The sequence below is a fragment of the Oryzias latipes genome, chromosome 3 (assembly GCF_002234675.1).
Source record: "Oryzias latipes chromosome 3, ASM223467v1".
Lineage (NCBI taxonomy): Eukaryota > Metazoa > Chordata > Actinopteri > Beloniformes > Adrianichthyidae > Oryzias > Oryzias latipes.
The window spans coordinates 19,103,370-19,116,712 of record NC_019861.2 but is presented as its reverse complement, the minus strand read 5'-3'; the positions used below and the strand labels follow the sequence as shown (position 1 = coordinate 19,116,712).

At 40.1% G+C, this 13,343-nt stretch overlaps 1 protein-coding gene across 1 annotated transcript in view; it reads right to left on the bottom strand.

The window, feature by feature from the left end:
• sox6b (SRY-box containing gene 6b) overlaps positions 1 to 10,604 on the bottom strand; it is a 77,377-nt gene extending 66,773 nt beyond the window's left edge. Inside the window, exons 1-2 of the mRNA NM_001164868.1 lie at positions 10,374 to 10,604; positions 7,778 to 7,988 (exon numbers count right to left, since the gene is read on the bottom strand). Coding sequence (NP_001158340.1) covers positions 7,778 to 7,988; positions 10,374 to 10,604 — 442 coding nt within the window. The remainder of the gene's footprint in view (positions 1 to 7,777; positions 7,989 to 10,373) is intronic.
• Between the last annotated feature and the right edge of the window lie 2,739 nt (positions 10,605 to 13,343).

The window sequence follows — 13,343 nt, the reverse complement described above, 5'->3', positions numbered from 1 at the left end:
TTCAAGGAAAGGGAATACTGAGTCTTATCACTTACGAGACAATATTGTATTTTATTGATAATATTGTTAAATAGCACAATTGCTACTTTGTATGTTGGCACAGAGGAGAGAGAGCTTAGGGAGTAAAAAAGGACACATAAAAATAGATCAGATCAGCACTCGGGTGTAGGGAGGCTGAACACTTAGAGCAGAAACATGTAGACTTGATTTCATTTATAATTTACATTTGATGTTGGCAATCATTACGGTCCACACACTGTAATAAATTATAATAATTTTCCACAAAGATTTAATTACTGGGTACCTTGCATAGGGGAGATTTTTTGGGGGTTTACTATGCAATTTTACTGTCAGACGTAAACTTGCCTGCTAATCAATGCTCAAAAAACATTCGCATTTATTCATCTATGTTAAATTAATGTGAGGAAAACGTAGAGTACTCTGATCATGGCAGTTGAGTGGGATTTAGCAAATTAATGGGTGTCTGACTCTACAAAAAGAGACTAATAGGATTCACATGAATGCGTCTAGTGAAGACATTGAAATTTTATTTTGGGAATGCTGGACAGCTTCCACTGAACACAACTAAATTAATGAACTTCATACTTATTTATAATTTTAAAAAAAAATACTGCAGATGACATGACAGTAAATGCTAATACTGCTATTCGCCATACTAGTTAATAAAAAAACAACAATATTAATAGTGTTGATTACAGGCACAGGAAATGGGAAAAATTCCAAATAAACAGCTTAAGCTAATTTTTGAAAATTAACTTTGTTTGTAGTCTTTTTATATAGCACTACACTTAATTTGCTCACTGGAGAGTAATCAATAGAGTTACTGCTTATTTTTGTATTTTTATTGAAGCTGCCTCTAAGCTGAACAATGGAACATTACGGTAAGTTGCAAAAGCCTTTATGAAGGTTAAACTCCTTAACTTTTAGGAAGTCCACATCCATTTGCCGTCTGCCAAGTGTCCTGTTGTTCGGCTATAATAAAGGCAGCATTTCTTGTTACCACTGCCTGTCTGGGCGGTATGGAGCTATACAGACTGAAACCTGCTGAGCAAAGATGGAGAATTTTGCTTCTCATGGGACTCAGCTCATTGGTCCAGCTCACAACGGGGAAGCAAACAACAGGCTTACAGCAGAGGCTTTGTTGAGCAAAGTGCCAACCACCCAGAACTAATATGAGAAAGAAGAAGAAGGCAGATGATCGCAGACAGTGTTGTAAAAATAGGGGAAAAAAAGGTCAATTTTTGTCAAAAAGAATTTTATTTTTACGTGAACATATGAAATTACCTCACAAGGAAGTGAGGTTTCAGTGTCCAGTATTGCCATAAAAATTGGCCTTAGGAGTTCTCCTGACGACAATAATATTCATCAGGTGATTATAATCATTGGCACCCACCCTCACTACAGTAATAAAATACAGTTCTGCTCATTGTGTTTGACAGTTCCATCACGCCTCCCTGTACGTGTAATGTTTCTGTACAAAGCAGAAACAAAGATCGGGAGGAAACAGTGATTAAATAATCTCTTTGTTCAGGAAGCAGCTCATCACAGTGTAGTGGAAAATGCTTGATGTTTAAGGGGGGGTAACAATGCAACTATGTTAATAGAGTAAATGTGTGCGCGTTGTCATGTTTTGTTATGTAAAGGCGGATCTCTTTGCGGATCTCTTTGCGAAGTACCTTGCAGAGAAATCATTAGCGGGCCGCAGAGGGCGTCTGTGACCAGGCTGGGAGTTCCACTCACACTATTTTAATCCTTGGCCGGATGACTCAGGTTCTTTTATCAAGAGATCTGGGGAGAATGTTAAGGATCTGAATGCTTTAGCTACAACGGTAATAGGTGGCACCCAAATGTGGCACAATATTTCAGCGTTCTCAGACACAGGACATATGTGTCCTCACTCCGTCTTTTTATCCATATTGGAATAGCCCTTGTTCCTTCTATTTCTGACTGCCTGAGCACCCCCTCCCCACCACCACCACAACCTCATAACTGACTCTTCTTTAAGTTTAACTGCCTAACAAGGGTGCTGTATCACAGCCCACACAGCTTAATGACAAATATAGAAGCATCAATGTCTCCTGTCCTGTATATGTCCAAAAGCTATGCTGCAACATGAAACTGTCGGGTCATGACAACTTCTGCTAAAGCTGTAGTGGTAGTGATGTCACAAAGTGTGATTTTAACAGGAACTCTTCAAAAATTAGACTTACCGATGCCAATGTGTGAATTAGTGACCAAGAAAAGACAAGCCAGGCTCTGTGTGACCCTGGCTGTGATTTGTCACTCAGAGACACCCGCTTCCTCCTATCAAGGGGCTTCTGTGCAGCCAGTAAGTTGGCATCACAATGGGAGTTTTGTGCAGCATGGGTGTAGGGATACAAGCTCAACAGCTGAAACCCAGGAAGATGGCCCCTGGAATGCTCCACAGCAGTTGCTACTGTTGACTAATCGGAATATGAGAAGTGAGGAAGGTGATCTTGAATGCAAAGAATGGGACATTGAAGAGGCAGCTGCTTGTTTTGTCATCGGAACGACCAAGACAGCAGAAAGGGGTTGTCGTTTTGAAAGGGGCAACAAAATCTGTATCTTAGGTTGTGTGAAATGAAACCTGTGCTGAGTCCCTACAGGGGTGGGCCTGTTTACTTGAGGGCACTGTTTTGGAACTGATAATAGATACATAATTCAGTGGTGGAGCAGACACCCAGGGCTTACCATTCCCCCCTTGGAGCCACTGCATTTAGGAGTGGGCTCTGATCTCAACCTGGCAGAGAAGCAACTGTATCACTGGAGAGTTAGAAAGGGTGGGCAGGAAATTTACGGGAGGAGGAGAAAATGTGGATTACGATCAGGTAAGACAGACAAGAAAAGCATAGAAGAGAGGCATTTTTTTTAAGTATAAAAGAGAAGGAAGAGGATAAATGATAAAAACAGGCCGAGTCAGCGACCAAGTTCACATGTCAGCTTGGCAGGCGGCCTGAGGCATGCAGCCGAAAATCTATTTAACGTCTCCTTCACAGGGTGACAAGAGGCTTGATTGGCAGAGAGCACTGAGCCACTTTTGATCGTGTGTCCTAACAAGCGATTCCAGCTCATGTCTCCTCAGCCTGAACACATCTGCATTACCCATTCAAACAAAAGTGACAGAGCAGAGCGCTGCTCCACTGAGCTGCTGCACCACGCCACAGGCCAAGGGAGAACACACACACACACACACACATATGCAGGAAGGCCCCCACTGACACGTACTGTACATGCATGTGTGAACACACACACAGAAAAATTGGCTATTTCATCAAACAGATTATCAAGATAAAGAGCGTGCTGAAATTTCCTGAAAGAAACAACAGCTTATCAAAGTTGTTGGAACATCACACTGGGGATATGCTTGGCAGATGTCTGGCCTGTGTGCATGTCCTAACAGCAGAGTCCTGGCCTTACACTGTCCGGAAGGATGCTGCAGTCAGAGGCACACAAAGATATTTGCAAAAAATGTCTCAAAATCAGGAGCCAAGGCAACTGGATTTCCAGCCCTCATTGCATATGCATGCACCGAGGCTCATGCTCAGATCATTATAACAAAGATTCCTATTAATTAGGTGGGATAAAGCAGAACCAGATGATATGGCAGCTGGGATGAGATGAGCAGCAAGAAGGGCGGAACTTAAAGGGGAGGTAGAAAAAGCAACCCTTTTTTTAAAAGAGGGACTCGATCTTTACTGAAATTTTTGTGTATTAAAGAGTGCACAAAAACCTTTTTTTTTAATTATTTGGTACATGATACAAACTAAATATATGCAAAAAATGAGATAAAATAAATCTGTGCAATCAGCACCTGCAGCCAATTTCTAGCAAGAGTGTACTCAGAATAAGCTGTGACACTGACAGGGAAGGGTGTGACAACAGAGTCAAGAGTTCATCAGTGCTAATCAGACCAGAGGCTTAGAGATGATCCTATTCTCTTCCAAAGCTTTCAACCATCCCTGATTCTCATTTCATGATATGTTGTTATAGCATTTAATGACCGGGGGCTTCTCGCACAATACAGATCACTCCTCTATACTCAACTTACTGCGCAGTCATTATACAGCCACAATACACAGACTCGCCACGGGGACTACACTTACAAATGGGGGGGGGCACAGAGAGAAAATGAGGTCTGGGTGGAAGTGAGGAACCGCAAACAATCACAAACCAGCGCTCGAGCACAATGAGTCAAGAGGCACACCCTGCTACACTGCTTTATGTCACAGCTCCAACATTACCTGCTCCACTTAAAGTGGAAGTCTTTTCTCAGAAGCTGTTAAATAGCTGTCAACCTGGGATTAAAAAGCAACTGTAGCTTTTTTCTTTTTTGACTCCTAGTTGCTGAGCTAATTAGCCATGAGTCTGTCAAAAGGTTCCAGGTGTTGAGCATTATTAAAGCATCTACAGATCTGCTCTGGCTGATGCAAAAAAAAAAAAAAGATCTAAAAAATTACAATTCTTTTTAGGTATTTTTGACTCAAAGCCTATTTTGTTGAGGCTCTTTGACAGTTTGACTATGAATAATGCTGTGAAAGTGTTAGAATTCCTAATATTATTAAAAATATTATTCTGTCAAATGTTTTATGTTTCAGAAACAGCATCAATAAAATCATTGAAAAAAAGTATTTTTTACTGAAGAAAACATAAAATATAAAAACATTAACTATTAATCAAAAAAATCTAATCCTTTCTTCTTCTTCACAAACTTTTTACTTAAAGAAATTTTTTTGGTTAAGGCTTCGCATCTTTCAGCATTTTGCACGGTAAAAACAGATGGACACGATACATTTCTCTTCAGTCCTGCTCGTTTTTGGCATGGATTCCACAAGTCGATACAGATCTCGAGAAAATGCCTAAAAGCTTCAACAAGAGGCGGAAACCCAATTACTCGTCCTTGTCTTGGGGACGATCATAAAGACTCAACACACAAGTATTTCTGTGTTGACTTGCCAGTATTGATTAATGCTTTAGTGCATTATATAAAACAGTTCTAATTGCACGTGAATCAAAGCAAGGTCACCTTGGCGTTTTATAATGGTGGCTATTTTTCTTTTTGCCCCAATACTTAAAACTGACATTTTATCTCTTGACAAGCGCTGTCTGGAGGCTTATCCATAAATAATGCATTTACAATACCTAGTAAATAAACATGGGGCACAATCGTTAGCCCTGCTGGCAACTGGGCCTAATAGAGCTTTTACAGCAAAGGTGACTATTCAGCTAAATGCAGTGCTCACTGCTGGGAGGACATTTTCATTCATTAGCACAGTCACAAGCACTTAAAGCACTTTAAGGAGCAGCGACGGAGAGAAAGGGTGGCTGGATAGAGAGGTTGAAAGGGTACATATATAGAGAGGTAGGGACAGGGGAATGATACCTCTAATAATGTCCATATTGTTATAGGTTTATTGGTATTGTGGTAAATAACAAATGGTGGTACATCACTTCCTCAAATGGATGCATAAAATGATATCATGTTGATTGCTTTACATTAATTTATCTTCATTCCTTCCACACTTTTGAACCTAAAAGTTAATCTATGGATGCAAAATATCCAAAACACGACCATAAATGAAAACACCTCAAATGCGTTATTAGTTCGTCTCTGGGAATAGGACTGATCATTCTGTCATTCCCTCATAGAGCGTTTTTGTGTCCCATTTGGTATGGACACTGTAAAGTGGAGAAATATTACAATAAGCCATTTGTTTTTTTTATCTTCTTCAAAATCCCTGTTTATCTTCATGCCATGAGGACAATGAACTATCATGACCTGACAAGACGGCTTAGAAGAATGGCAGCAGATGGCCAAGCTTCATTGAGGACCATATGATCCTGACCAGACATGAACCGAAGCAGTAAAATTAGACACGCCAGTTGTCATGTATAAATAATCTTTAAATTTAGCTCCTCTGTTGCTCGTGACACAACAAAACATCATTAAGATGACAAACGTCTTCTCATACATTTTTGGGGTTTCCTTGAGCATTCCTGTTTTCATTCTCAGCATCATTTCTAAAAAGGCAAAGAGTTAAGAAATAAAGTTCTGAAAGATTTATATAAAAAAACTTTTTTTGTTAGATTTCATTTTTCTTTTAAAGCATCACTGATCTTCACCACTAAAACTTAGTCTTTGAGTGTTCTCAGGGCAAGATCATACCTGGTTCTGGCAGCATGAGCACAGCCCGTTGAACTGTCTGGGGCTCTTGTCTTTAGCAATGCTCATCCCTTAGAAACTAATTTCCTCCGGCAAGGGAGTGTGTTTTAGTTACAATGACACACGGCACATGAGGCAGACCGAGCCACTATTATTAACAGGAGATTAAAACAGCTGTATGGCTCTCCAAAGCACTCTCCCCTCTCTGCACTAGCATACGGCCCTGGATTACAAGCTGCACTTGACCATTTAAATTACTGCGAAAACCAGCCTTCACCAGCTGGGGCTCATTATCATAATGCCCACTGATGCTACTGTGAGCACTAACAATATTGCTGTAAAAAAAATCAGCTCTGAAACAAAAATGCAGGGAATGCACTGTAGACAAATAAGTAGCACCGACTTCTGACTTTTAAATGACAAAATATTGTTTCTGAGGTTATTAAGCTGAAAAATGTAGGGGAAAACATAAGCATTAGGACAAAAACACACAAGAAAGATTAAGAAATTGGAATATTCCTAGTTTATAGCATTTAATAGAAGTCCTGTGCAGAAAAAAATGTTCTTCAATCCATGTTTTTCTTGCAGTATTTGCAATTTTTAACGATTTGGGTAATTTTATGCATTTGATAACGTCTACTTTCTGTGTGATTACCTGTTCTTGTTAAGCATCTTTGAGTTTTCTAAAAAATATCTTCTTCACCGGATTCTGGATTCTCTGAATGACACAAATGATCAATCATATCAGGACCAAATGACAATCTAGTGAGAGGCTTCTGATGCTGTGATACAAAGATCGCCATATGTACACTTAAAAAAGAAGTGGCAAATTATTTTTAGGCTAACAGAGGTCTAATTTATTCATCTGATGAAGTGCTTCAGCTAAGAGCTCCCCAGACACTAAATGAGACACATGCTTTCCCAAGGGGGTTTAACATTTGATTGGATGTAGTTATATTACTACAGCCCTAATTAAGAAGGGGGATGTGTTTCAGCAGCTCTTTCAAATATTTGTTTTTTTGCTACATACTCCTGACAGACTGCAGGCTGTACTAGGGAGCAGAAAACTGGGCGAAATAGGTGCAGACATGACAAAGATCTAAAAGTCTAATCATAGTGTTACACTGTCCATACTATGTTGACTAAAATGAACTAATTAGGCACGTAAAACATGTAAAAACTTTGAAAAGGCTTTGGAATATTTTACAGGTTGCTAAAATATAACTATAAAGTGCTGTGTGAGGCAAAAAAAAAGTCCCTGTTCCTGGCGTCAGTTCAGCACCGTGAGTTTTATCGTCAGTTTTCCTTGGCGTGAATGAGGACCACACTTACACTGAGGAGCTATGCCACACAGTCTTTGTCACATTGGAAAAGGTTCAGAACAAACTGGAAATACTGTAACGTCAGTATTCCCAGCTTATGTTAGTCGGCGAGACAGAGACATTAAAAGAGAAGTGTGCCAAGCAGGAAGCAAAGTAAAATGTGTAAAGAAAGAGGTAATATCTGAAAAGGCCCAGTTTGGAAGAGGTAGGCATTCCACAAACACACAAGTGCACACTCAGGGGGGAGTCATACCGTCTTGCTCTGTCTTTGTCATCTCCTCCAGTTTCTTCTGCTTCAGTGTATCCACCACGTCTGCCAGACTTCCTTTGCGCCGCTCAGGAGTTCCAAAAGCTGATCCGCTCAGCAAGTCACTTCGCTCCCGGGCCCCCTCCTCAGGCTTGTGTGGAGAGGTGGAATTGTTCCGAAAGGAGTACAAGGAGCATACTTTGTTGCTGTCAGATTCCTGTAGAGACAGAAAAAAAAAGTTGAGAGGGTTCAGATGGAAGGCATGATGTATATTAAATGATGATGTGCTCTGTTGGAGCTCTTTGAGCTTTTTGACATTTCTTCATTCAAATGCAATGATTGCCGGTTTTTAGCAGCTCAAGGGGCGATTTGCCTTTGCCAAATGGCTACTTTCTGTCTTTATATGGAGCAACTGTACTTTAAGCATAGCCAGCTGATATGACAAGTGAAAAATTGGGATGAAATGATGATGTACACTTGAAGCACACCTATAATGCACCATAGCTTTAGTATTCATCTGAACAGACTACACAGAGAAACATGCCTACTATAATCTTTTAAATTACTGTTGAGAGTGCATCTGTGTTGGGGTGTCTGGTGTGTAATTTGTTCATTTTATGGTGGAGAACTATCCTCAGCTGAGTGCCTGGAGCATTCGTAAATCTGCGTTCTGTCTTAGACTGTTGTTTTTTCTTGGTCCCACCTGTAAATGGTTTAGTATTTAACCGAGGGTCCTGTTTTTGGCTTACTGGTCGAGTGTTCCCCATGCACAAACTTGATGGAAAAGGTAGAGAAGAATAGGAAGGAGAATACTCTGCACACGAGAGTGTGTAATCAGGACCCAGACCGCGACTGAGGCCCGATTCCTGCAGAAGGTAGCGTTAATTATGGTTTGACGAGTCTGAGAAAGCACAAGATAGCAGAGCAGACAGGGGTCGTTAAACCTAAAAAAGTTAACTCTGATTTAAATGTTACCACACATTGTTAAGAGAATAAACATCTATAATGGAAAAAACCCAATAAAAATGATTTAAATGAGATAAAAATTCTAAATAAAAAGCCAAGATCCCTGTAAACTGAGCGGCAGTCTTGACAGTGCCAATTTCTCATCCCCTTGTGGCATGTCAAGCTTGAGGCAGACTTGCAGTGAAGTGTGGGGTGGTCTGGTACCAAGCGCCAGGGTGGCACGACCGGGCGGCACCTCCCAGCCTTGGGCTAGATGATTATGCAGCGCGGCAGAGACAGTGGAGAGTGCTTGAGGGGAGTGGAACAGTGCTGGGTTAATCAGTTGGCGTGAGTTCAGGGCACAGCCCACACAGACACATGGCACGGCAATACGGTTTGTTAATCAGTAAAGACAACACTCAGATTCCCTCCACCTTATCCCATTACCTTCTCTTTTTATCCTTTTTTTGGTTTTAATCCTTCTCTTTGTTGTTTTTCTTCTGTTTTGTTTTCTTTTATTTAAAACAGTTTGATATGTTACAGGAAAACACTCCAACTTCTGTATAAAATGTGCAACAAACCCACATTGTGCTCATTTTAGATTACTGTGACGCATTTATTGTCATTACAACTTAATCAAAAAATTATTTTTTTAGGCATCAACTTTCCTGTGCAATATTTTTTGTTAATCGTGCATTAATTATTACTGTATAATGTGTAAGTAATAGAAAAAAATTTCACTTCAACTTTATGTGTTAAATCGTGAATTTAAAAAAATGCTCATTCGTGTTTGGCAATGTTATTTTTGTTGCTATTATAAGGCATGTTATTGCAGCTTTTTTTAAATAAATGTTTTAATCTAACATAAATTAAGGCATAATGTACAAAAGATAATTATAAAAATTAAAAAATCCTTTGTTGCCCAACCTGCATTCAGTCTGGTTTGTCTGGACTAATTTGCTGCAGTACATATGTGTGTGTTCACATAATTCTTGTGCTGCGAAGTTTAGGTGTCGAACTTCCCAGTAGACAACTACAGAGCTGCTTCAGAGGCCCTCTGGGTCTCTTTAGTGCAGAGCCGTCTGTCATTGACAACCACCTGTCTTCCATGTCCACGCAGCACAAGAACATGTGCTCTTCCTTGTTTTGTTCATATCAAAGCAGGTCTGCTTTGTACTGGGGTTTGGCTGCAGATGTACCTCAGACACAGCACAAAAAAACGTCACGTGCCACAGTCAAAGTTGAGATATTGTTAGAGACAATGTAAAACAGTTGTAAGAAGTCGCTAAACTCATGTGTTTTTGTGCAAAAAAAAATGCTTTCAGTGACAGTTTATAATATTTACCAGTAGTCTGTTGGTCAGATAACACCAAAATCCTATAGGTTTCACATTAGTAAAAAATGAGGGCATCGGATGAGACAATTTATAAAAAGCAAAATGAATACATGTGTTAATCAGGGATCATGAACATCCAAGGAAGGATTAATAATTTCTTTCAATTTATAGCTATATTAACACTGGATTAGGTAGTGCCTCTTATAATGAGAGTCTAATATCACATCAATTATCATAGGGATGGATGTAAATATGTGATCATAAACTGCTGATTGTTTTTGTGTGTGTGTGTGTGTGTGTGTAGTAGTATCCCTGGCTCACCATGCGCTGCTGTGCTGACATTAGGCTGTCCCAGTCGCTCTCTGTCGGTACACTGCTCAGAGGCTGCATTTCATCTGGGGCCTTTCCATGAAGCAGGCTGTGCAGGGGGAGCTGTGGTGTGCCGTGGGCCTCTGAACTCTCTTCTTTCTCCCAGGTCAAGTGCTCCTGACTCATGGCATCATCACCATCAACCACAGAGGCAAAAGGAGACGTGGCCTGCTTAGAAGACATGACTCTGCTGTGGAGCAAAAAAAAAAAAAAAAGGAAATGGAGAACAGAAAAGACTTAGTATCTTGTGAGAATTGCTTAAAAAAAACATTTTGGATATTTATCCTGCAATTAATGAAGATGAATGATGCAGTAGTAGAAATGAATTGACAAAAAAAGAAGAAGAAAAATTTGATAAAACTTTTTTATAAAGTTAATGAATAAAAACGCCTGGTAGCTTTTTTTTCTTTGATGATTTAATTTATTTCCATTATACCTGAGGTAATTTATTTCTTTTGGGGTTGATTTGGTCTTGTCTTTCAACTGACTTCATTATTTCCTAATATTCCTTGTAAGAGAGAATTTTACTCAGAAGTAATCAAATACAAACAAAAGCAAATCTCTACATCCTTTGATTCTATGAGCCCAATTAGGAAATTATTAACATTTTGGAGCGACAGTGGTCCCCAAGGCAAACAAATCCCACTTAGGCAGCTTAAAAACCAAAAGCTGTGGGCTGCATTCACAGAACTGTCATGTGCTTTCATGAATATTGCAGTGAAGAGTGTAAGTGATTATCAGGTGCAAAGGAAACTCATATTAATTCTAATTTCATATTTTTTTCCCCGCACCTTTTTCAATTGAACTCTTTTTGTAGTAAAATTTAAGCAACCAATTTTACTTCTTCTCACAATTAATGAGGCTGCACTCATGCCTCGTGTTACATTGAATGAAATTAAACAGTGCCAGCAAATCTAATTATGCATTTGGTACTAAAATAAAAAAAAGGGGACAACATGGCCTTCCTATGATGTGCAGTGGAGAGGAGGAGTTTGGCCATGTTCTATTCCAAATCCCCTTTTCCTGAGCTCTTGCTCTGTTTATCCCTCTCAATTGGAAGATTTTGTCTCATAGAAAACTGACTACTTGTGGCGCAATCTTCTGGGGGGGACAAGTGAATGCATATTTTTCTTTGCATGAGCCGGACAAGAGCAAACATTTGGTGGCAAGAAAGTCCTCTGCCTGCAAACACTTCTACATTTCATCACTGATCACCATCTGCCCCGTTCTCCTGCTCTATCCACAGGGGTCAGTGTGACAGCACTTTACATTCACCCTCAGCTTGTTGAGGGAGAACGTGCAGAGAAGGGTGGTGGTGGTGGTGGTGGTGGTGGGGGGGGGTTTTCAAGGTTGAAAAGCAGAGGGTGGTGCGTTGGTGTCCTTGCGCTCTTTGCTGAAAGCCAGGCAGTGCTAGATAGGCAAAGATATGTCCCACATAAGAAAGGACACGTTGCCAAACAAGGTCTCTAGATCTGACAGTTCATGGTCTTACTCAAGGAAAATGTGAGATGCTTATCTCTGCACAAACACCAGTGAATTGTCATCAGTTACAATTGGGTAAAGCCTCTTGGAACAACCTTAAACAAAGGTAATACAAAGTACGAAAAACAGCAATAAAGACGATGATGATGAACTACAACAGAGGAGGGAGAAGTATAAAATGAAAGAAAGTATAAAGACATATTTTCAGTCTCTTATAAATAGAAGAGAGGTTTGTGGCTTTGATTTAGAAGTTGTTGTTGGAGCAGAACTCTCGTCTTTCCTGACATTTGTTCAAGATGCAGTATGCAGACACGACAAGATAAAGGCCGCGTAACCTTTTTTTGTTTGTTTTTTAATAACACTTTAATCCAGCCAAGAACCTCAAAAAGATATGAGGTGTGTGGAAAGAATTCCTGCCAATGAAAATATGAAATTATTTGGGAGCAAATTTAATCACTTGGAAATGTTCACCGGAAAAAGTATATGCAATGATATTTTTCTTTTTCCTTTTTTATTCATTTTTTTCCTTTTTCCCTGACTTTTTCCTGAGACTCAGAACTGCAGCTTTAGATGATCTATCGTGGATCGGCAGATGTAGAAACATTTGTTAAATCAGAAGGCAGATCATGAGTGTGGACCCCCTGCTTGATCACCTATGCGTCTGCCTCTCTTCAGTCTTTAAGCCTCGGTGAGCAGAAGTGTTGTCGGCTGTGTTTTTAGTGGGACTTGGCCCTCAATTTTAATCAGCCATTAAATTGTTTCCTGCAATTATATCAAACAGAACATGAGCTCCGAGTTGTGTAGTGTTAATTGAAAATCAAGAGTCAGAGCAGAGTTCAGAGCATGCATGTCATGGTAAGCAGCAAACGGGAGTGCGATAGAGTGGTGGGACGATTTTTTATTCATGCACCCAAAAAGGCTGAGCCTGAAGCGCAACAAGCGCCTCGTCTTCAATGGAGTGTGAGAGTGAAACAAAGCACTGCTTTTGTACAACACAGTAAATCAAGTGGTATTATTTTAACCACTAAAATATTCAGTCTCTCAGGCACTCTTACTTTGGTCTCCAGCCATCAGTCAAGCTGCTGAGGCGTGAGTGAGAGAACAGGATAGACAGAGAGAAAAGAAAGGAGGGAGCAGCGGAGACTCTATCCTCCTGTAACATGTGTCTACAGCAATCTTGTTAAAGAATGCAACAGATCTGCAGCAGGCTCCATAACAGTATTTGTCAGCAGGAGTTAATAATTTATTAGCAGAGCTGGGAGGGCTGCGCTCAGGCAGCTAAAGGGAGCAGAGAAATCCTTCCGCCCCACCCCCCAGTTTCTGACAAGACCCATACAATACTGCCTCATATTATTGAAAGGGAAAGGGGGAAGTGTGGCAGTAACTCTGAAAATATCTGAGGGCAAGCGTACTCTATTTTATTCCTCGTATTTAAAGTGG